Source organism: Macaca nemestrina, chromosome 20 (assembly GCF_043159975.1).
Source record: "Macaca nemestrina isolate mMacNem1 chromosome 20, mMacNem.hap1, whole genome shotgun sequence".
NCBI classification, from domain to species: Eukaryota; Metazoa; Chordata; class Mammalia; order Primates; family Cercopithecidae; genus Macaca; species Macaca nemestrina.
In genome coordinates, this window is record NC_092144.1 from 5,290,090 (window position 1) to 5,314,006 (window position 23,917).

The 23,917-nt window shown below is 58.8% G+C and overlaps 2 protein-coding genes across 10 annotated transcripts in view; one reads left to right on the forward strand and one right to left on the reverse strand.

The window, feature by feature from the left end:
* Nucleotides 1-136: 136 nt before the first annotated feature.
* LOC105484910 (lon peptidase 1, mitochondrial) lies at nt 137-22,517 on the reverse strand. Its single transcript, XM_011747015.2, has 18 exons — nt 22,074-22,517; nt 18,166-18,254; nt 17,114-17,233; nt 15,677-15,908; nt 13,666-13,727; nt 13,013-13,142; nt 12,377-12,460; nt 11,091-11,311; nt 9,426-9,564; nt 7,661-7,839; nt 5,293-5,380; nt 4,849-4,971; nt 4,654-4,770; nt 3,318-3,458; nt 2,589-2,754; nt 1,742-1,959; nt 1,498-1,662; nt 137-513 (listed from the first exon to the last, which is right to left on the reverse strand). Exons 1-18 carry the CDS (start codon nt 22,500-22,502, stop codon nt 331-333), a joined length of 2,886 nt encoding a protein of 961 aa, XP_011745317.1. The 5' UTR covers nt 22,503-22,517; the 3' UTR covers nt 137-330.
* Nucleotides 22,518-23,004: 487 nt separating this feature from the next.
* LOC105487112 (cation channel sperm associated auxiliary subunit delta) overlaps nt 23,005-23,917 on the forward strand; it is a 59,654-nt gene continuing 58,741 nt past the window's right edge. For 7 of the 9 annotated variants that reach the window (XM_071086741.1, XM_071086743.1, XM_071086745.1 and 4 more), the window contains exon 1: nt 23,025-23,178. In XM_071086741.1, the coding sequence (XP_070942842.1) occupies nt 23,105-23,178 (74 nt within the window). In that variant the 5' untranslated portion in view covers nt 23,025-23,104. Of the gene's footprint in view, nt 23,179-23,917 lie in introns of all 9 variants that reach the window. The other 2 variants (XM_071086740.1, XM_071086747.1) reach the window with 2 other exon arrangements.

Sequence of the window (23,917 nt, forward strand, 5' to 3'; positions counted from 1 at the left end):
GTGGGGGGGGGGGGGGGGGTTGTCCGCCGTCCCCTCTGGTGCCCGCTCTGAGCCACACCCTCTGTGGGTGCTGCCTGGCCGCGAATCAAAAGCCCTGGCCCACCCACCCTTCCTGGGGCAGATGAGGCCGCCACCGTACTGGAAATGACTTTAATCATTAGTTTCTGTGCCAGACACTGATTAAGCCGATTGAGGTCCCTGGGATCTGGGTCACTGGACCGAGCTGCTCGCTCGGTGGCTCCGCTGCCAGGCCCGGGTGCAATCCCCGCAGCGCTCAGTTCCAGCCCAGACAGGGCCTGACATCCGCTTCCTACAGTCCAGGGGGAGCCGTCACCGCTCCACAGCCAGCGCCTCTGCCTCTGCCTGCTCGTCCGGGAAAGCGATGTCAAAGATCTCCCGGTAGTGCTCCACGAAGTGCACCTCCAGGCCCTCGGTGATGAAGGCTGCCAGGTCGTAGAAGTCCTTCTTGTTCTCGGCTGGCAGGACAATGCACGTCACCCCTGCGCGCTTGGCCTGGGGGCAGAGTCATGGTCAGCCCTGCCTGGGCCTGCGGGAGGACAGCAGGTGTGCTGTCCTCCAGGAAGGAAAGGGCTTCTAAGCAGGATCCCCATCCCCGGCAGGGAAACAGGCTCAAGGCAAACCATTGGCCTTGGCTCTGACAGCCTGAGAGCAGGAGCCAGGGCCTCCCCACCCGTGGGAGCAGTCTTAGGGCTCTGGATGAGCCACACCCCCACGGCCTCACCTCCAGGGGTCAGGCACAGTGTCTGGGGCCTGAACACGGGCCTGTGAGCATCTGCATCTGAGCCCAGCCTGCTCTGCCCCCAGGCCCTGCGGCACCCCTCCCCAGCTCCGGAGGCTACACAGGTCTGCCAGGCACAGCCCCTTAAAAGGACAGCAGTTCGCACTGTCACTGCACACTGCCTCCAGGGACAGTAAGCCTCCCAATTTGCCCCACCATTGATCTAGGGAGTTTGTGCCTGGTGTCCAGGTCGAGGTGGTCATGGCCACTTGACCACGCCTCCCTCAGTGGCATATCCTGGCTGACTCCACCAGGCTTCCTACACACACGACAGGTGTGGTCCAGTCTGGGGACAGGCAGGGCTAGGAGGGAAGAGCAGGGACAGTGGCACTCCAACCTGCTCAGCATCCTGGCTGGGAGCTCCAAACACTCCCTATACCAGCAATGCCTAAACCTTGTCCCCATCTCCAGCCTCCCACTTGCTGCTGGGCTGCCTGGGAAAGGAAGCAGGAACCACGCCCCCGGCCCTCTACTGGGGCAGCCAGTGGAGGCGCTAGAATGTAACCCACACGACTCGCTGTGGAGAAGGCAGCTAGGGCGGTCAGCTTAAGGCCAGCTCTAGGCCAGAGAAACTTGAGTCCAAAGCCCAGGGCTTCCCTCTTTCCTGGCCCACACAGAGGCTGCGTGGTGGGAACTGGGCCTGTCCCGTGGTGGTGTGGGCCCTGCCAGTGCTGTGGGGCAGGCACAAGGACACTCACCGCAATGGTCTTCTCCTTGATGCCGCCAACAGGCAGGATCTTGCCCGTGAGGGAGACCTCGCCAGTCATGGCCAGGTTCTGCCGGACGGGCCTGCCCATGGCCAGGGACAGCAGCGCCGTGACGATGGTGCAGCCTGCGCTCGGGCCATCCTTGGGGGTGGCGCCCTGTGGGGGGGTGTGGGGAAAGCGGGTGAGTAGGTGGCCAGCGGCCCAGGGGCGGGTCGGGAGCGGGTGACGCGGTTACCTCGGGCACATGCAGGTGGATGTGTGAGGTCACCAGGTAGTTGTTGGCGGGGGCGTGCTGCATGAGGAAGGCCCTGGCGAAGGTGTAGGCTATGCGGGCGCTCTCCTTCATCACCTCCCCCAGCTGGCCTGTCACCTCCAGGCTGCCGTCCTTGTCACCCTTGGCGTCCTTGTCCTGTGGCCGTCTCAGGGATGTCTCCACAAACAGTGTGGAGCCTCCTGGAATGGGTGTGGAGCTGTGAACACGGGAGGCCTCAGAGCCCGGGCTGGCGCTCACTCCACCCCTCGGGGCCACCCTGACCACTCCTGCCCCAGCTCAGCATCTTGGTGCCCCGGGCAGGGACTGTGTCCCATCAGGAGCCAACACTGGCCTCCGTCTTTGCTGCGTCGCAGGTTCCTGGCCCTCTACGCCCCCCAAGGCAGCCCCCAGCAGCTGCCAGCCACAGAGGATACCCCCAGGGCTACAAGGACCCCAGCTACTGCTGCCCTGCCCAGAGACACAAGCCCCTCTCCAGCCCCTCCCGCACCGCCCCCTTTGCCCTCTCGCCTCCTGTGTGGTGGCCCCAAGGCCTGTCTGGATGAGCTCATGCTGAGGGACCCCTTGTCCCCACCTGTAAGCCTATCAAAGTGTCACCCAAATCCGTAAGGCCCATGGTGTGCTGCCACCCCTGTGTGCTCACAGCCTTCCCCTCCATCAGCCCCAGACGCCCTGGGCTGCCCACACCGCCCCCAGCCAGAGGCGGTCCAGAGCCACCAGCGGCCAACTGCACAGGTGTGCAAGGTGGGACCTGCTTGTTCTTGGGTAGAAATGGGAATGGCTTGGGATCTCCTCCCACCACTACACTCACCCATGGCGGTCCAGGCCAGCCCCATGACCACGCCAGGCGGCGTCACGTCGTACATGCGCTCCACAGTGAACACGGGCTTCCCCACGAAGTCCTGGAGGTTCTCGGGCGTCACCTCCACGGACTCGGCCTCACCGCTGACTATCTTGTAGGCCGATTTCCGCAACACCTGGGCAGTCAAGGCAGCACGATGGGGATGGGAAGGTGGGGTGATGAGCGCGGGATGGCGGGGTGACGAGCGCGGGATGGCGGGGTGACGAGCGCGGGAAGGCGGGGTGAGGAGCGCGGGAAGGCGGGGTGACGAGCGCGGGATGGCGGGGTGACGAGCGCGGGATGGCGGGGTGAGGAGCGCGGGATGGCGGGGTGAGGAGCGCGGGAAGGCGGGGTGAGGAGCGCGGGATGGCGGGGTGATGAGCGCGGGAAGGCGGGGTGATGAGCGCGGGATGGCGGGGTGATGAGCGCGGGAAGGCGGGGTGATGAGCGCGGGAAGGCGGGGTGATGAGCGCGGGAAGGCGGGGTGATGAGCGCGGGATGGCGGGGTGATGAGCGCGGGAAGGCGGGGTGATGAGCGCGGGAAGGCGGGGTGATGAGCGCGGGAAGGCGGGGTGATGAGCGCGGGATGGTGGGGTGATGAGCACGGGATGGTGGGGTGATGAGCGGGGGAAGGTGGGGTGATGAGCGCGGGATGGTGGGGTGGGCGGCAGGTGCCAGGAGGGCGGGGCGGCTGCTCACCTTCTCCACTTGCTTCTGCAGGTTGCGGACGCCGCTCTCGCGGCAGTACTGCTTGATGAGCAGCGTCAGCACGTCTGACGACAGCTTGGCCTTGCTCTCATCCAGGCCACACAGGGCGCGGGCCTGGGGCACCAGGTAGCGCTGCAAGGGCGGCCGTCAGGGTTGGGTCTGGAGGGACCTTGCCCACCAGCTCAGTCCAGAACCTGGGAGCCAGTGCCTTTCCCATGGCCCCCAGATCCTGGCTTGGAAACGAGGTCCCTGATGGTGAAACCAAGACCTGGACACACAGCCCTGCCACCCGCCATGCCCAGAGGTCCGAGGCCTTTGCCTGTGCTGTGTCCTCTGCTTGGATCCACTTTCTATTCCCCAATGGCATCTTAGATACCACTTCCTCCAGGAAGGCCTCCTGGTTGTCTCTGGGCTGACCCCATACACAGACCCAGGGCCTGTAGGGTAGCTGACTGGTTACGTGGCTGTTGCCCTCAGCACATGAGAAGGGGGACTGGGTCGTGGGCTCCAGGGTCAGCAACAGCCCCCCACAATTCTTGCCATAGTTCTGAGCTCTAATGGCATGCGGGGAGGGCATCTGTGAGACGGACAGAGCCATGCAGGTCACTCTACATTTGCCACTGATACTGGGGGGCATTCCTGATCCCCTGAGGGGTCCCCATGCCCCCTCGTCCTGTCCCAAGGAACTACAGGCCCACCCCTTGGGGAAGTCAGGCTGGGAGCTGGACCCAGCAGTGGGCATTGAAGCCCCCAGGGGACACGAGGATGCTGGGAAGGCCTCAGGGGCAGGGACCAGTGCCCACCATTGGCTGTCAAAGGGCTCCTAGGGGAGAAATGCACTTTCCAGAGAGAAAACACATCAGGAATACGGGACCCCCACCTCCCCCGCAGAGACAGACCCCGCATGCTCCTCACTGAAAGCACTCTTCCTCCAAGCCTCATTCCGGGGGGACCACAGGCCCCGCTGCTTCCGGGCTGCTAGAAACCTTCCCTACACTCTGGGTCAGGTGGGGGCCCGGCCCTGGGGGAGCCTGGAGGCCCCACCCGGGAAACGAGTGTGTGCACTGACAGCTGATGGCCGTGTGGCCTGATGGTGGTGGGCGGTGTTTTGGACAGTCCCATGCCCTAAACCCCGTGCCCGCTCGCGCCACCCCACAGCTGCTCACAAGCGTCTGGTGTGTCTCTCACGGCCGCATCTGCTCCTCTGGGCTACAGGTCCCACCTGTCTCTCCCGGGTCCGGGAACTCCCAGCGGCACGGCCTCTGCAGGCTCTGGGGGACACCCCCTGCTCTGGGGACGAAGACTGGTGGGGAGGGCCTGGGCTTACCTCTGCAATGGCCAGCTTCTCCTGGGCCACGTAGCCCGACACATTGATCATCTCCATGCGGTCTCGGAGCGGCTCCGGGATGGTGTCCGTGACGTTGGCCGTGCAGATGAACAGCACCTGGGGGAAGCGGCAAGGTGCTGGGGGACTGGCCGCTCACCCTCCCCCCCGAGCCCAGGCCCCGGACGGGCCCCCCACCTTGGACAAGTCCACGGGCACGTCCAGGTAGTGGTCCAGGAAGTTGGCGTTCTGCTCTGGGTCCAGCAGCTCCAGCAGCGCCGACGAGGGGTCCCCCTGGTAGCCCCGGCCGATCTTGTCCACCTGGGGCAGCAGACAGCAGGTGGTGGCTCTCGCCACGTCCCTGGCCAGCCCGCCCAGTGGGGAGAGCCCGGGATCGGGGCTGGGGACGCCCTGCGTGAGCAGCACCCACCCCCTGCCTTGGACGGGCAGCCTGCTGGGCATGGCTGTGGGTGGGAGGGAGCCGTTCGTGCCATCAGGTCTAGCATCATGGCGACGGCACCTCAGTTGACCTAGGGATCCTGGGGCCCGGAGGACTCTGGGCTTCGTCTTGCACACGGCCTTGCCTGGTCAGGGCCGCCTGGGACTCTGGGTTAGGAAGGCTCAGGGCCTCTCGGCACGCACCTCGTCGATGAGGATCAGGGGATTCTCCGTCTTGGTCTTCTTCAGACACTGGATGATTTTCCCGGGCATGGCGCCCACGTAGGTCCGCCTGCGGGCGCACAGCAGGGTCAGAGGCCACTCGGTAGCCTGGCTTGGCCACGACGATGCCATGCACCCTCCAGGGCCACAGCGGAGAGGCTACCTGGACACCCAGGAGACGTGGCCGCAATGGGGGGGACGGGGGACCTGCTGGTAGCCACCGGATATGTGGCACTTGCAGGCATGCTGGTCACTTGCCCCGATTCACTCTGTGCTCATGAGAGCTGGGGAGCACAGGGACATCCCCCCAGCTCAGATTCTGGGGTCACCGATTCAAAGCCAGATCTCCCTCAGTTCCGTCACTCAGCTGGCCCCTCCTACCCACGGTGGAAGCCAGCCAGGTGCTGGCAGCAGAAGGCCCCCACTCCTCACTGAGGGACGCCAGGCACGCCGCAGCCCTCAGGCTCGGGCGACACCGGTCATGGCCAGCACTGGCTCTCAGGAGGGCTTCCTGCAAGCTCTGCCCCAGCACAGGGGCCCGGCACGTGGCACAGACAGACAGAAGAGTCACAGGCCCCACGAGAGGCAGTGAGGAAGGCTCTGTCTGCGGGATGAAGACACGGGGGCAGGGACAGAGGGACTGAGGCGCCACTGGGCTGTGTGTGCCACTGTAAGTGTGCGGGGGTAAGGAGTGTCTTAGGGAGAGGCCCGAGCAACGCAGGTGAGGAGGGAGTCACGTGGGGTCTTCCAGGCCCAGGACACAGCCCGTACAAAGGCCCTGAGACAGGACCACGCCTGGTGTGTTGGAAAAACAGCGAGGAGGCCGTAAGGCTGAGGCAGAGGGAGGAGGAGAGGGGGAAGAGGGAGGAGGGGGAAGAGGGAGGAGGGGGAGAGGGGAAGGGAGGAGATGGAGAGGGAAGTGGGGAGAGAGAAGGGGGTAGAAGGAGGGGGAGGGAGAGGAGAGGAGAGGAGAGGGAGGGGTGGGGCAGGTCATGCAGAGTCCTGTGGGCAGGAGGGTTCTGCTGCTGTTATCAACAGTGATCCATCTCCCCGTAGCCAGTCTCCTGTCCTTGTCCTTGTCTCAGGAACCCCGAGAGACGTCAGCACAGACGCCTGCCCTCCCTGCAGCCCGGCTCCCTGGTGACTCCCTCCCAAGGCCGGAGGCGGCTGAGGCTCGTTCAGACCCCGCCAGGGTCTCTCCTCCGGCAGTGAGTGGGTCTTGCCTGCACCTCTAGCCATCCCTGAACCAGGGCCCAAGAGGCTTCAGGACCACCTCAAACCGCGTGCCCAGGAAGGAGTGGGTGCCCCCACACCCGCCCCTCCACCTTCACCCAGCTGCTCCTTCCTGCTCACACCCCCACCCCATCCAAGGGCCTGCAAAACAGGTCTCTTGTCCTCCCACTCAGACCCCCACCCCCCTGGTCAATCTGGGACCCCCAAAACTGCACTGGCCCCACCTCCTCCAGCTCCTCCCAACTCCAGGCTGGTGAGAGTGGCCACGCCCTGGGGACCGGACACGGCGCGGGCCAGCATGCTGTCACCCTTGCAGCGGGCAGGCTGAGAAGGCCTGAGCCTGGGGGTTCCAGAGCTGGGCATGTTTTTAGAGGAGCCAGAAATGTTCACTTCAAACCCGGACTCAAGTGAACGCCGTGCAGAATGGAAATAGGTGGTGGACTTAGCAGATGCCTCATGCTCGGCTTTCACTAGGGCTACGGTTTCCAAACAATCGTGGTCTACAGAGGTTGGCGAGGAGGGAAGCTGCAGAAGCCGCGCCTGGCTGCCCACCCGAAGGGCCAGGTGGGAAGGCGCTGAACGCTGAGGGCCATGGCCCTTGCTCTGGGCCTGAGGCCAGCTGGGAGGAGTGAGCCCACCGAGGCGCCGAGGTTTCTCTGGTGTGCGCAGCCCGGTCCTCACCGGAGACCGTCTCTCCTGACTCCAGCCCACAGACTTCAGGGTGGGGGGTGGGGCCGACCTCACCCTGAGTCCTGGGGCATCAGCCACAGCCCACATAAACCAGCGTATGCATGGCAAATGCTGGCCCTGCAGCTCTGGCCGGGGCACTGCAGGACCTGAGCTGGAACTACTGGGGGCGTCTACGGAGGGCCGGCCGAGATGTCTGTCTCCCAGGGGTCAGGCCATGGAGACTCCTGCCAGCGCTGTTTGAGCGCCTGGAATCAGCCAGGCCTGAGGTCCGCCACATGGCTGGACGTTTCAGTTACTCTAGCGTGAGTGGAACTGGCTGCCCACGACCCAGATTGCTCTACCAAATGTGAACGGTGACTGCAGAAGACGAGGCCCGGCGGCACCGCTGAGGGGAGCCCGTGGGGAGAGCTGCCGGAGCCGGGCCTACCTGTGGCCCTTGATCTCAGCCACGTCAGTCATGCCCCCGACGCTGAAGCGGAAGTACTCTCGGTTCAGGGCGCGGGCGATGGAGCGGGCAATGCTGGTCTTGCCCACGCCAGGGGGGCCGTAGAAGCAGAGGATCTTGCCCTGGGTGGAGCCGCGGAGCTGGCTGACGGCAATGAATTCCTACGGAGAGAGGCAGGCTCAGTGGGCGCGTGGGCTGGGTAAGCCGGGGGCCTGGGCGTGACTCTCGCCACCTGCACATTGTCCTTCAGACGCCTGAGGGCTGCGGAAAGGGACCAGGATTGTCCGGGAGGCTGAGCAGATCAGTACTGCCACTGGCCACAGGGAGGGGCAGCCCGTGACAAGAGCTCCAGTAACACCAACAGGACAACTAGATGCCAGGAGACAGCGGCCACCCGGCAGTGCCAGGCCCGTGCAGCAGTTCCCCACCTCCTAACGGGTCCCTTCCCCGGGACTCCGAACACCACCAATGCCCCACTCTCTCCAGCCCAACCCAGAGAGGCAGCCCACTCTCCCCCTCCACCAATGCCTCTGGCTCCTTTTTTTTTTTTTGAGATGGAGTCTTGCTCTGTGGCCCAGGCTGGAGTCCACTGGCGCGATCTCAGCTCACTGCAACCTCTGTCTCCTGCGTTCAAGCAATTCTCCTGCCTCAAGTCTCTCTACTAGCTGGGATTACAGGCACAAGTTACCATGCCCCGCTACTTTTTTTGTATTTTTAGTAGAAGCGGGGTTTCACCATGTTGGTCAGGCTGGTCTTGAACTCCTGACCTTGCAAGCCTCGGCCCACCTCGGCCTCCCAAAGTGCTGGGATTAAAGGCGTGAGCCACCGCGCCCAGGCTCTGACTCCTGATTTTAGCCTCTGACTCCCACTTGCCTGCCTGGTTTCTAATGTCTCAGGAGTGGTGTTTTAAAAATTAATTTAAAATTAATTTTCAGACAAGGTCTCGCTCTGTCGCCCAGGCTGGAGGGTAGTGGCGCCATCACAGCTCACTGAAGCCTCCACCTCCTGGGTTCAAGCAATCCTCCCACTTCAGCCTCCCAAGTAGCTGGGACTACAGACACACACCACCACACCAGACTAATTTTTTTTTTGAGACGGAGTCTCGCTCTGTCGCCCAGGCTGGAGTGCAGTGGTGCAATCTCTGCTCACTGCAAGCTCCGCCTCCCGGGTTCAAGCCATTCTACTGCCTCAGCCTCCCGAGTAGCTGGGACTACAGGCACCTGCCACCGCGCCCAGCTAAGTTTTGGTATTTTTAGTAGAGACGGGGTTTCACTGTGTTCGCCAGGATGGTCTCGATCTCCTGACCTCGTGATCTGCCTGCCTCGGCCTCCCAAAGTGCTGGGATTACAGGCTTGAGCCACCACACCCGGCCCAAATTTTAAAATTTTTTGTAGAGATGGGGGTCTCCCTCTGTCACCCAACCTGATGTGCAGTGGTACCATCACAGCTCACCACAGCCTCAGCTTCCTGGGCTCAAGTGATCCTCCTGCCTAAGCCTCCTGAGTAGCTGGGACAAGCAGCCCCACCATGCTCGGCCTATCAGGCATGACTTCAGTCCATCTGGGAAATCCTCAAGCCCCCGGGGGCAGGGCCCGATGCTCCCTCCGTCAGGATTTCCCCGACCAGCACCCCCAGGCCTACGAATTCACCAGGGGGCTCCTTTGAAATCTCAACCCACAGCACAGAGTCCTGGGCCTGGGCCCACTGCCCACATGCAAATCAACAGCAGGCCAGACACTGGGCTCACCAGGATGCGTTTCTTGACGTCCTCCATGCCGTAGTGGTCTTCCTCCAGCACTGCCTGTGCCCGCACCAGGTCCAGGTTCTCGTTGCTGTACTTGCCCCAAGGGATGGATGTGAGCCAATCTAGGTAGTTGCGGGTGACACTGCCAGGGGAAAGATGAGAGATGCTGAGCGGAGCTCACCAGCTGCCCGTGTGTCTGCTGGACTTGGCTGTGTGGTTGCCCGGGGCTTGAAACCATGTGTGGGGCCAAGCACGGCAGCTCATGTTTGTAATCCCAGCTCTTTGGGAGGCCCAGGTGGGAGGATCGCTGGAGCCCAGGAGTTCAAGACCAGCCTGGGCAACTCGGCGAGACCCCGTCTCTATAAAACAGTTTATGGGCTGGGTACAGTGGCTCACGCCTGTAATCCCAGAACTCTGGGAGGCCAAGCCAGGCGGATCACAAGGTCAGGAGATCGAGACCATCCTGGCTAGCATAGTGAAAAGCTGTCTCTACTAAAACTACAAAAAATTAGCTGGGAGTGGCAGTGGGCGCCTGTAGTGCCAGCTGCTCCGGAGGCTGAGGCAGGAGAATGGCATGAACCCAGGAGGTGGAGCTTGCAGTGAGCCGAGACACTGCACTCCTGCCTGGGCGACAGAGCAAGACTCCATCTCAAACAAACAAACAAAAAAATTTACAAACTGCCCTGTCCAAGGCACCCAGCGCAGGAAGGAGGGGACTGCTGGAGGTCCACTGCTGACTCTTGTCAGGAGAGCTGAGATAGCATGAGGTGGCTCATGCCTGTAATCCCAGCAGTTTGGGAGGGCAAGGTGGGCGATCACTTGAGGTCAGGAGTTTTGAGACCAACCTGGCCAACACGGCAAAACCTCATCTTTACTACGAATACTAAAAATTAGCTGGACGTGGTGGCGCATGCCTGTAATCCCAGCTACTCAGAAGTTGAGGTAGTAGAATCGTTTCAACCTGGGAGGTGGAGGTTGCAGTGAACCAAAACTGCACCACTGTACTTCAGCCTGGACGACAGAGCAAGACTCTTAAAAAAAAAAAAAAAAAAAAAAAAAAAAAAAAGCCAGGCACGGTGGCTCATGCCTGTAATCCCAGCGCTTTGGGAGGTCAACGCAGGCGGATCATTTGAGGTCAGGAGTTCAAGACCAGCCTGAACAACACGGTGAAACTGCATGGTTCCTAAAAATACAAAAAATGAGTAGAGCATGGGGTGCATGCCTGTAGTCCCAGCTACCTGAGGGATCAAAGCAGAATTGCTTGAACCTGGGAAGTACAAGTAGTAGTGAGCCAAGATTGCACCACTGCACTCCAGCCTGGACAACTGAGCGAGACTCCATCTCAAAAATAAAAAAATAAAAAAGCAGCCCTGGTGCAGAGCCAGGTGTCCCTGGGTTCAAATCCCTGGCACCACCTACCAGCTCATAGGCCTTGACCACTAATTCCACAGCCCTGAGCCTCAATTTCCTTGTAGAATGGAGATGGTGATGACGTGTCCTGCCCAGGAACAGGACTGATGCTCACTGGGTACCTCCTAGCCCACCACCAAGCACCTACTACAGCAAGAAAGTGCCACAGGGCTCTCCTGCTGGGTCCCCTGGCCTGCCCAAGACAGGGGCTGAGGAGGGGTTGCCCGAGGGCTGGGCCGTCCCGGGCCTGGCGCTCACTTGAATTCCGAGGAGTGGTTGTCCAGCAGGCCCAGCTTGCTCAGCTCCTCGTCCACAACATCCATGACATGCTTGGGGACCACGAGCTCCTTGAGGCGCTCCCGGAACTTCTCCTCGATGGCGTCCTTGTCGTCCTTCTCCAGGCCCAGCTCCTTCTTGATGATCTTCAGCTGCTCCTGCAGCAGGTACTTGCGATGGGTCTGCTTGATCTTTTCCTCCACCTGTGGGGTGAGGCGCTGCCATCAGGCCCTGGGTCTGGGAAGGTGAGTGTGTGCGTCCCCGCGCGAGTGGAGACCCTCTGCTCCCCCAGGACTCAGAAAAAAGAAACGAAACCCAGGGCAGGAAGCCTTTGGTTCCTTCCATCTTTTTTTTTTTTTTTTGAAACAGGGTCTTCCTCTGTTGCCCAGGCTAGAGTGCAAAGGCACCATGATAGCTCACCATAGCCTCCACCTCCTGGACTCCAGCGATCCTCCTGCCTTAGCCTCCTGGGTAGCTGGGACCACAGGCACCTGCCACCACGCCTGGCTCTAATTTTAAAATTGTTTATAGAGACAGGGCCAGGCACCGGGGCTCACGCCTGTAATCTCAGCACTTTGGGAGGCCAAAGCAGGCGGATCACCTGAGGCCAGGAGTTCAAGACCAGCCTGGCCAACATGGTGAAACCCTTCTCTACTGAAAGACAAAAATTAGCCGGTGTGGTGTCACACGCCTGTAATCCCAGCTACTCGGGAAGCTGAGGTGGGAGGACCGCTTGAGCCCTGAAGGTGGAGGCTGTAGTGAGCTGAGATTGCGCCACTGCACTCCAGCCTAGGCGGCCGACTGAGACCTGTCTTAAAATAAAAAATTCCAAATAATGCTACAACTGTGAAGTGACTGAGCATCAGGCAGGCTGTGATCTGCCAAGTATCAGGACAGTGAGCCTCAATGGCTGGGTCTTAAGAAACAGCATCTTGACTTTTCCCAGGCTACTTCCCAATTTCCAACACTGTCCTCAAGATTACAAAGGCAGAGGAATTCTTCCCTTGATGTGGGACGGTCCTGAGACTGCTCCACCCTGGGCTCATTACACTGGGACCAGCTTTAAGCTTTCCTGTTCAATGCAGAGAGTTCCACAGCCCAGGACGACAGAGCAGATGATGGCACGAAGCCCTCAAAACCCAGACAGGCCTTCTGGGCTTGCCCTGGTCGATGCCACTGGTCCCGCCGTGTGCTCCAGAGCCTGACTGATGTCACGTGGCCTGACGGGAAGGCCCCCAAGAGTGGCTGCGCCTCAGCCTCGGGCTCACCTCCCGCCCCAGGCGCTGCTGCAGCTTGCTCAGTTCAAATTCCTTCTTCAGCAGGGAGAGGGCCTTGTACAGCCGCTTGGGAATCTGCCGAGACAGGGAGGGCGGAAAGGATGAGCAGAAGTCGGTGGTTGTGCATGCAGGGCCGAGGTGGGGGAAAAGGCGCGCCCTGCGAGATGCTGCCAGGAGCGCCTGGCCACGCCACACCCAGCACAGAGGCGTGCGCGCCCTCCGCCCTGACAAATCCTGTGCTGGAAACTCATCCTATGGATACCTCCGCAGGCCCTCCAGCTGCGTGCATGGGGACGCTCTCAGGAATGCCGCTCACAACAGCAAAAGACTGGCGATGCCCCGGGTACGCGGCCCAGAGGATCCCACTGAACCCGCAACGGTAACTCCCAGCTGAAGGCTATGACGCCGCTCAAAGGCGGACGGATGTGCATCAAGGCACACGGCGGGAAATCATCTCAAAAACAGAGCCAGGGACACATGGCTGGGGGTGGATGGCGCACGGTGGAGGGGCGAGGGCAGGCAGGCACGGGGGAGCCGAGGAGGAGTGAGGGCAGCTGGGCATGGGCGGAGCATAGTGGAGGTGGGTGCAGCCGGGTGTCGGGGGCTGTGGAGGTGGGCGGCACTCACGTTGGTCTCTTCCAGGACGTCCTGCAGCTCGTGGGACTCGGCCCCGGTGAGCGCAGCGCCCATGTCGCTCAGGTAGATGGGGTTGTCCACCACCCGCTGGCCAGCCTGCATCATCTGCAGCACCGACTCCCTGGGGGACAAAGGGAGCCGCCTCGGTGTCCACGGCCTTGCGCTCTGCTGCACTGCAGCCCCCTGACGGGGACCCAGTCCTCAGGGTCCTTGTCCCCTGTAGCTACAGGCAGGGCCTAGGGCGGCTTGCTGGGAGCAAGCTCTGCTGCTGGGTGCCCAGAGTTCAGGGCCCACCTGTCCTGGGCTGAAAGGCATGTGGCATCCCCACGTGCAGCCCCCACGGGAGCCGTGCAGTGACCTCACCTCAGCAGTCTGCTCCCCACTCCCCCAGCCAATGCCAGCAACAGCTTCCGGCCTCAGCAGAAGGGGACAAGGAACCTGGGCCTGCTGAGGCCCCGGGCCTCCCACCTGCCCCATGCCCCAGTGGGCAGCAGGCTCCTCTGCACAGGCCGCTCCCTGAGCCACGAATCCCTGCCCCAGGCGGTTTCCTCCCAGGAGGACGCTGAGGAAGCTCCCTACCCACCCAGCTGCAGAAAGAAACACAGAGATGCCCCCGCCTGGCAGCCGCCCCCACAGAGGCCCACCTGTAGAGAGGGTTCAGGGCAATGATGTCCCGGATGGTCTTCACGATCTCTGCGGTCAGGGCCTGCCAGGTATGGGGGCAGGGTCATTGAGGCCCAGCAGTGCTTCAGCAGGGGGTGGGAGGCGTGGCCCTGGGAGCCCCACCCACCAGTTGCTCCATCAGCTGCCCCCCTCCCCTCCCCCATCACCAACTGGCCCTGGCCACAGAGGGCTTCGGAGACGGAGGAGTGCAGCCTAAACTCACCAGTCCCAGGGACATGGGACCGAGAGAGTCCAAACTAAAACCAAACCCTGTCTCCTTACCCCTCAGAGCCTTGTCCTTAGGACAAGCTATCTTGCGGGAAGAAAAGACTGCCTTTTATTATTTTTTTTTGAGAGACCAAGTCTTGCTCTGTCACCCAGGCTGGAGCGCAGTGGTGCGATCATGACTCACTGCAGCCTGGAATTCTTGGGCTCAAGCGATCCTCCCCCCCTCATTTTCCGGAGTAGCTGGGACCACAGGCATGAGCAACTGTTCCTGCCTACAACCAAATTTTCATCACCTGGTCTCGGCTGGGCATGGTGGCTCACACCTGTAACACCAACACTTTGGGAGGCAGAGGTAGGTGGATCACTTGAGGCCGGGAGCTCAAGACCCACCTGGCCAACATGGTGAAACCCCGTCTCCACTAAAACTACAAAAAAAAAATTAGCCAGGCACTTTGGTGGATGCCTGTAATCCCAGCTACTCAGGAGGCTGTGGTAGGAGAATCACTTGAACTCAGGAGGCGGAGGTTGCCATGAGCCAAGATTGCGCCAATGCACTCCAGTCTGAGTGACAGGGCAAGACCCAGTCTCCAAAAAAACCGTAATCACCCGGTCTCTAGTCTTTGGCTTTGACCCTGAACTGTCTGAGCTGACCCTGGTAGAAGGCACCAGAACTGGCCCACTGGAGGTCCAGGGCACTTGCTTTAAGAAAAACAAGTTCAGGCCGGGCGCGGTGGCTCACGCCTGTAATCCCAGCATTTTGGGAGGCCAAGGTGGGAGGATCACCCAGGGTCAGGAGTTTGAGACCAGCCTGGCCAACATGGTAAAACCTCGTCTCTACTAAAAATACAAAAATTAGCCGGGTGTGGTGGCGCATGCCTGTAATGCCAGTTACTTGGGAGGCCAAGGCATGAGAGTCACTTGAACCCGGGAGGCGGAGGCTGCAGTGAGCGGAGATGGCGCCACTGCACTCCAGCCTGGGTGACAGAGCCAGACTCTGTCTCAAAAAAGAAAAAATCAAAAACAAAAACAACTCATAGAGGCTAGCAGTACAGGATAGAAGTGCTGACCTCAAGAACTCAGGTGGGCCTGTGGACAGGACGCTTCGCCCCTCCCAGCGTCCACAGCAGAATTACCAGTTGATCATGGCACTTTCCCCCCAGGCTCTGCAACAGCCTGGGGAGGAGGCCGATGACACCAGGCACACAAGTAAGGAGCTGACATGCTTCAGGCCTTTGGTTAGCTTTGCTGACTGCCCCTACAGCAGGAGGGCAGGTGGCACCGCCAGGAGGCTGCCCACCTCGGAAGCTGACTCCTTGTGCCACCAGGAAGGCAGGACGGCCTAGGTTGGGGGATCAGGGTGGCCAACACACTGTTTCCTGTCCTACAGCCATGGGTCCCAGCTTCCCCTCCCTGACCTCCTGGGCTTGGTGGGAAGAAGCCGGGGCTGGAAGGTGTCTTGGTAACTGCTGGAGGCTTTGGCACAGGGGACACGGGCTGGGGCTGGACCTGGGTTCCAACCCTGCCTCCCTCTCGAGTAGCTACGGCTCCAGTAAATTTCCTGTGCCTCTCCCATCCCAGAGTCTTCCAAAGACCTCTGGGAGGAAAAGCACCCTCTTTGTTCCATTAGAACTGAGTTCCAGACAGGCCAGACCCTTGCTGAGGGGCTCAGGGTGGGAGACAACTCCTAGGAGAGGCTGTAGGAATGGCTCAAGGGAGCCCGTTGGGGAGGCGGCTGCGACCGCCCTGCATGACACACGGACTCACTTTCACCTCCTCTGTGACCTGGAAGTCCTCGTGGACGACATTCTCCACTTCCACCATGAGCACCTCGGCCGGGAGCTCGGGGGCAGGCTCCATCGCCAGCTCCGTCGGGTGCCTGGCACTCAGCTCGTCCTCCGCCTCCTTCTTGCCCCGCTTCGACTTCCTGCGGGGCTTGTGCTTGTTCTCCGCCTCCAGCTCCTCGGGCTCCACCTCCAGCTGTCTGCTGATATGGACTCTGACGCAGGAGCAAGGCAGGCGTGAAGCCACTGAGGCTGGGAGCTGCCCTGGCCCCGGCTGAGGCCTCCCTGGTGGCACAGGTGGTCCAAGGGTCCCGCTGAACCCAGACCTCTGGAGCCACAGGGTGGCTACAGGTCCTCGGGCTGGAGACTCGAGCTGCTTTCTCGGGGCCTCCCAACCAGTGTCCCCTCCACCCCTTAGACTCCAGCCAGATTCAGGCATTCCCTGTGTCCCACGCCAATGCACCACTGTCCCCATCCTAAGTATCGGGGATAAGCTGCAGCGACAAGCCCCAGGGCCTCCTGCTGAAAACAGTGTCAGCCTGGCCGGGCACAGGCTGGTCTCTGAGACTCTGCACCCTAGACTCAGCTCAGGTGGCTCCTTCCTGTCGTTCAGGTCTCGATTTCAAGGACACCATCGCAAAGAATGTCCCCAAGCACTTCACGGAAGCTACCCACCTCCACCTCTCAGGCTGTCTACACCTCCCCTCAGAGCACCGAGCACCCTCTACCTCTCTCACGCCGTCTGCGTCTCCCCTCAGAGCACTGAGAGCCCTCCACCTCTCATGCCGTCTGCATCTTGCCTGAGAGCACCTAGCACCACCTCAACTCAGGGTCTCACTCTGCTGCCCAGGCTGCAGTGCAGTGGTGTGATCATAGCTCACTGCAGCCTCGACCTCCTGGGCTCAAGCAATCCTCCTGCCTCAGCCTGCCAAGTAGCTGAGACTACAGGAACATGCCATCATGTCTAACTTTTTTTACATGTTTTATAGAAACAGGGTCTTGCTGTGTTGCCCAGGCTGGTCTCAAACTCCTGGGCTCAAGCGATCCTCCCACCTCAGCCTCCTGGGTAGCTGGGACCACAGGCATGAGCCACCACATCCAGCTAATTTTTCTATTTTTTTTGCAGAGATGGGATCTCGCTATGTTGCCCAGGCTGCACTCAAACTCCTGGGCTCAAGCGATCCAACTGCCTTGACATCCCAAAGTACTGGGATTCCAGGCAGGAGTCACTGTGCCCGGCCCTGCAGCTCACCCCTTTCTGAGACAGGAGGGGTCCAGAGGTGACACGTCTCACTCTTACCCCCAGGTCTGGCCTCAGTGCTAATAGGAACGCTGTGGGGCTGGGGCCTGGGGCATCCTGGGCTGGTCTCCTGCGTGCTACCCTGCCCTCCACCCCCCACTACCCCCACTAGCCACCCACCTTCTGTGTCCCATGACGATCATGCGCAGCTTGTCCCCAAGGTCCTGCATCTCGTGGATCTGGGCAAATGTCCCCGTGTGGTAGATTTCATCCAGGTTCTCCACCACATCCGACTCGTTGCTGTGGAAGAGGAGCACAGAGGAACGTTGGAACACGGCTTGCATGCTTGGCAGGATGTCTCCGGCTGAGAGGAAGGAGGGAGAGAAAAGAAACGTCCCTCCAAATGCTACTGAAAACCAAGAGCGGCTTCCTTGGCTCCCACAGGAGCTCCAGAGCCTAGGGAAGCTTCTGCCAGGTCAGGGCTGCCCCCAGTGGTCACAGGACCGGGTGGGTGGCTCCTCACTAAGTCAGCCACACGGACATGGTCCAGATGGGATTTGAAGTCTCTTCTATGCTCCTGTCACAGAGCCTGCACGGAATGCATACATGCAACTTTTTTTTTCAGATGGAGTTTCGCTCTTGTTGCCCAGGCTGGAGTGCAATGGTGCGATCTGGGCTCACTGCAACCTCCACCTACCAGGTTCAAGCGATTCTCCTTCCTCAGCCTCCCGAGTAGCTGGGATTACAGGCGCCTGCCGCCACGTCTGGCTAATTTTTTGTATTTTTAGTAGAGATGAGGTTTCACCATGTCAGTCAGACTGCTTTGGAATTCCTGACCTCAGGTGATCCACATGCCTCAGCCTCCCAAAGTGCTGGGATTACAGGTGTGCGACACCACGCCTGGCCCATGGAACTCATTTCTACGTGGAGCCATGATCTCCGACCAGCTAGCTCGGCTTTCAGGCAGCCTCATGGTGCATCTCATCACCAAGGGTCCCTGAAGTTAATTTCCCCCACATTTTACCAATGCATGCAGTTTAGTGCTACAAGCTGAGTTCTTAGCCCGGGCTGAAAAGGCAGCCTGCCTGGCTCCTGGTCTTTACTCTGGAGGTCTTCCCTGGTTTCCTTGGGGTCAAGAGTCAAAAGTGCAAAGTACAAAGTAGGACTTGTGGTGAGCTGGACTCTAGGGCAACGTCAACAAGGGAACGAAGGAAAAAAAAAATCACACTTACTTGTCATCTCTCTTTAGAAAGACACCGACATAAGGCTGGGCGAGACGGACTTTCCTTCTTAGCAGCTCAACCAACTTCTTATTTTTAACCTAGCATGACAATGACCCCAAGGTGAAATGCAGGGTAGATTTTTTTTTTTCCTTTGAGACAGAGTCTCATTCTGTTGCCCTGGCTGGAATGTAATGGCGTCATCTCAGCTCACTGCAACCTCCGCCCCCACTGGGTTCAAGGGATTCTCCTGCCTCAGCCTCCTGCGTAGCTGGGATTACAGGCATGCACCACCACACCTAGCTAATTTTTGTACTTTTAGTAGCGACAGGGTTTCACCATATTGGCCAGGCTGGTCTCGAACTCCTGACCTCAGGTGATCGACCTGCCTCAGCCTCCCAAAGTGCTGGTATTACAGGCGTGAGCCACCACACACGGCCCAGGGTAACTTTTCTAGTTGACATTTTTTGACAGCAGCTCTAACATTGTCTAGATTATTCTCTGGGGACACGCTAATCAGATCCGGGATACTAATCAACAGGGTTCGGGAACGCTGAAACCCAAAAAAAGAAAAAAAAGAAAAAAAAAAGACTGGAGGATAGGAAGCTGCGGTGGCGAATACAGTGAGGCAGAATTAACTAGCTGCATTTTTCTTAGTGGTTTCCTCCATTCCCAAAGGAAATTCAAAGTAGACGGATGGTCAGAACCCAGAAATTGATTTAACATCCAGCTTCAAAAGGGATGTCCAGGGCAAACTGTCTTGGTTTGAAAATCAAAACCATTCTGCTTTTATTAAGTCAGAATAAACAAGTAATTCAAATGTGGCCCACTCCAGAGGTTAATGACTTCCTTTTTTTTTTTTTTTTTGAAAGTTTAACTCTGCCGCCCAGGCTGGAGTGCAGTGGTGCAATCTCGGCTTAATGCAACCTCGACCTCCCGGGTTCAAGCAATTCTCCCAACTCATCCTACTGTGTAGCTGGGATTACAAGCGCATGCCACTGCACCCACTAATTTTTGTATTATTAGTAGAGATGGAGTTTCGCCATGAGCCACCATGCCCGGTCCCTCCAATTTTCATTGAAAGTTACTTCCTTATCACATCATATGCTGTTAATTAATGATCAAGAACCCTAGGATCACAGCATATTCTCAACAGCAGGTTCAGGGCTAATGATGTCTTCTAGGAAGCATGTGAAGGAGCAAGGAGCTCACCTGATTTCTTTCAAGTCTTCGTTAATTCACTGGACAGACCTTGACTAAAGGTAATGGCCTGGCCAGGTGTGGTGGCTCATGCCTGTAATCCCAGCACTTTGGGGCGCTGAGGCACGAGGATCACTTGAGCCCTGGAGTTTCAGACCAGCCTGGGTAACAGCATGTCCTCATTATACTCAGAAGTCGCTAATGAGGACAGAACCTTCTAGAGCAAGTTGGCCAGATAGTCAAGCACAAACTGAAGAGGAAATCAAGCTTTGCCAACAATTTCAGAAACATTTCTTGGGTCCCAAAGAAGTTGCCCCCCAATTTCCCCTCTGCCAACAGCTGATAGCTGCATCCTTGGCATCTGCCTCCTGGCCTTGGCAGGATCCATTTTTATGATTTACAACGCATCATCAACCAGAAATATAACGAGAACCACCTGCCAGTCTCCCAAATACTATCCGCAGCCACTCATTTAACCCTCCTGCCTAGCTCCATGTGGGCAGTCTGCACTCTTTTAGAAGAATCATCTCTCTGCTCAGGCCCTGGGAGCAAGGGGCATCTGTCGCTCTGCAGAACTGAGGGGACCAGACCTGATGAACACCATCGTGGCTCCAGAAACCTGGGAGGGTAAAGAGAACTGCCAGGGGTGAAGTCAAGGATGGGAAAAAGGCCTCCGGGGCAGAGTCCTGAAATGTCAGAAGTACACCAAAGAGGAAACAATATCAGGTTATTACTAAGGCAGGGCCTCATTTTGGTGCCCAGGCTGCAGTGCAGTGGTGACACCATGGCTCACTGCAGCCTTGATTTCCCAGTTTCAAGTGATCCTCCTGCCTCAGCCTTCCAAGTAGCTGGGATGACAGATGCATGTCACTGTGCCCAGCTTTTCTTTGTTTTTGTAGAGACAGGGTCTATGTTGACCATGCTGGTCTCAAATTATCCTCCTGCCTCAGCCTCCCAAAGTGCTGGGATTACACATGTGAGACGTCGTGCCCAGCCCACATCGTCTCATTTAAGTCCCACAACAACTCTAATAAGATACTAATACGTCCATGTCACAGATGAGAACGTGGAAGCCAAAGGAATAACTTGAAGGTTATGGAGCCAGGATAGGACCCCCCAGGGTCTTGTTCTGGGGCCTGCATCAGTAACTACTACTAAACATCAAGGAAAGACCTTGGGGCTGGGCGCGGTGACTCACACCTGCAATCCCAGCACTTCGGGAGGCTGAGGCGGGTGGATCACTTGAGGTCAGGAGTTCGAGACCAGCGTAGGCAACATGGTGAAACCCTGTCTCTTCTAAAAATATAAAAATTAGCCAGGCATGGTGGTGGGCGCCTGTAATCCCAGCTACTCCGGGGGCTGAGGCAGGAGAATCACTTGAACCTGGGAGGCGGAGGTTGCAGTGAGCTGAGATCGCGCCACTGCTCTCCAGCCTAGATGACAGAGTACAACTCTGTCTCAAAAACAAAAACAAAAACAAGCTCAGACACACAAACTGACAGCGTTGGAGAAGCTCCCTCTGTCCCCTCTCCACTGTCTGTTGCCCCTCTGAAATGGCCTTTCCGTTCCCAACAGATCCTTGAGATTTGTTTATCAGAGTCTGGAGGGTGAGCGCAGAGGCTGACTCACTGCATGACCTTGCTCCCCGCCAGTTAAAGAGATAACCTTCCCATAGATCCCAGTTTCCACATCAGTAGTTGTTTTTTAAGGGAAGGGGAGCTAGGGGAGAAGGCTCTTGGGGCCTTCCTACTCTAAAAGCTCAAGTTCCTTACACTCTGCTTTCTCCCTATTACATCATCCTGCTCCCTCCCCACCCCCAAGGCTCTTAGTCTGAAATGATCTAATTTCTACCACCGGAACATAAGTTAAGGCCAGGGACTGCATGACTTGTTCACTACAGTATTCTCAGCACTTGCTACGTGGTAGGAGGTCAAGAACACACTGAATAATGTCCTCTTCCCACCCTCCTAAGCCTCCTGTCCCATCCACGCTCTATTATTTCTCGTAATTGTTGCCTTCTAATACAATATCGTTACTAATCATCTTTATTGCCTGTCTCATCCTGCCAGAACGTAAGCTCCAAGACAGATTTTTTTTTCTTAAGAGTCAGGGTCTCGCCATGTTGACCAGGCTGGACTCCAGGGTTCAAGCAATCCTCCCATCTGAGCCGCTGGAGTAGTTGGGACTAGACCGCGAGCCCACGCCCAGCTTCAAAGGCATAAATTTTTCTGTTTTGTTCACTGCCATATCCTCAGCACCTAGAACAGTCTCTGGCAAATAATAAGCAATCAATCAAGAAGTATTTGTTTAAGAAACGAATGAATTCTGATCCCAGTGAGGCTCGTAACCAGACGGCAGAGCGCCTGGGGCAAGGAGGTATTATAAAACTTGTGCGAAGTAAGCAGAAAACTAATAGCGCCGTAACACTACTCTGGTCCCTCCCGGCCCCGGATTTCTACGACCGGGGTTCTAAGTGGATAATCCTAGGCTCTTCGGGTTCAACTCCTCTCATCTAACAGATCCTAAGAAATTCGAAAGGGGAGGACTTTGGCTCAAGGTTGCCAAGCTAGTGGTGAGCAGACAAGGATTCGAACTGCACCCTTTGAGAAACTTCATGTCTGAAAAAGTTGCGAAACACGAGGGCGCTAAAGTGATCCCACGGTTCAGCCCGCTGCTTGCAGAGGTGGGAAACCTGAGGCCGAGGCGGGGACTCCCATTACCTCGATAATCTTGATAAAGCGCGGGAACACCGGGTTGCGGGTGATGGCGATGAGCGGCAAGTGCGGGAACACATCGGGGATCGTCATGGGCGTGAGCGCCGTTATGACCGGGCCTTCCCCGCCGCCCGCGCTGCCCCCCGCGCCCCCGGCTCCTTCCTCTGCGCCGCCCTCGGAGGCGTCCTGGCCCCCCGAGAATGCTCCTCCGCCGCGGCTGTTCGCTTCCCAAAACCCCCGCCACTGGCCCCCAATTACCGGGCCTCGGCCCCACAGTGCCCAAGGAGGAAAGGCGTCACAGGCCCGCCGGCCTCGGAACAACCACGCTCCGGCTGCAGTGGGGACCCGCCCCCCGGCGGCGGCCAGTATCGGCCGCCGCAGCGCCCAGCACCGCGCCGCTCCCCACAGTCGCACGTAGCCTGTGCTCGCCGCCATAGCCCGGCCATACTGGCGGCGCACACACCTCGCGTCATTTCCGCTCGCCGTGGAACGCACGTGACTCCCGGCGCGTGCCTCGGGACCCGATGGGGGCGAGGCCCAAAACAGCTGCCTCAGGGGGCGGGGCCTACACGGAGACGAGGAGGCGGAGTTCGAGCGACAGCATCTTCTCCGCCTCTTCCGGTCTCCTACTTTACGCGCCCAAGGCGTTTTCCGGTCACGTGGATATCTGTGGGCACACGCCAGCGCCCGTACAAAACATCGTATTGTTGCAAACGCAGAGTTTAGGAACTCATGAGCAGCCTGGGCACACGCTTAGGCGCGTGGACGACATGCGCATGCTCAGACTTTAGACTGGCCACGGGTGGCCGGGTGCGCATGCCCAGGCTCTGAGCGCGCGTTTGTGCGCGGATTCAGGCTTCCCGGGATTCGTCTGCGCATGCTCAGGGTTCAGGCGGAGCGCGAGGCTACCGTGGGCTTAGGCCTGCTCCCGGGACTCATTGGTGCGCATGCGCAGGCTTCAGTCTGCACATACTCGGGCTACGCAGCGACTCCCGGTGGCGGTTGAGGGGCAGTGGTGGCGGCGGAGGGCCAAGTCGATGCTGATGTTGATGCTGGTGGCGGCTGTGACCATGTGGCTCCGACCGCTGGTCACAGCTCAGCCGCTCTGCCGGTGGGGTTGCCCTCCTGGGGCTGGGGTGCTCCCGGGGATCGGGAGGGTGCTGGTTCGTCTTGGAGCCGAGGCCTGCTCCCCAACCTCTCTGAGGCTCCCCTTTTACTCTTTTTAGGAATCGAACTTGACGCCTCGCTCACCCTATTCCACCCCACCCTCCCAGCCCGATATTAAGCCCTCCCACTTCTTTTTCTTTTTGGAGACGGAGTTTTTGCTCTATTGCCCAGGGTGGAGTGCAGTGCTGCGATCTCGGCTCACTGCAACCCCCGCCTCCCAAAGTGCTGGGATTGCAGGCGTGAGCCACTGCGCCCAGCCTTACCCTGCACATTTTGAAATTTCAGTAAATGTTAGGTTAGTGGATACTACAACCTGCCATGGGGACCAGTTGCTGAAACTCCGTTCCTGCCCTCAGGGAACTACCACCTGGACTAAACTGTCACATTCAGTAGGGACCTGTGAGCTGTATTCTTAGGGTGTATGGTCTCATTTGATGTTTACAGGAAGATTCCTAGAGTAATGATTCCTTAACCTTATTTATTTTACTTATTATTATTATTATTTTGTACAGATGGGGTCTCACTGGCCGGGCACAGTGGTTCACGCCTGTAATCCCAGCACTTTGGGAGGCAGAGGTGGGCAGATCGCTCACTTGATGTCAGGAGTTCCAGACCAGCCTGGCCAACATGATGAAACCCCTGTCTCTACTAAAAATACAAAAATTAGGCGGGATTGGTGGCAG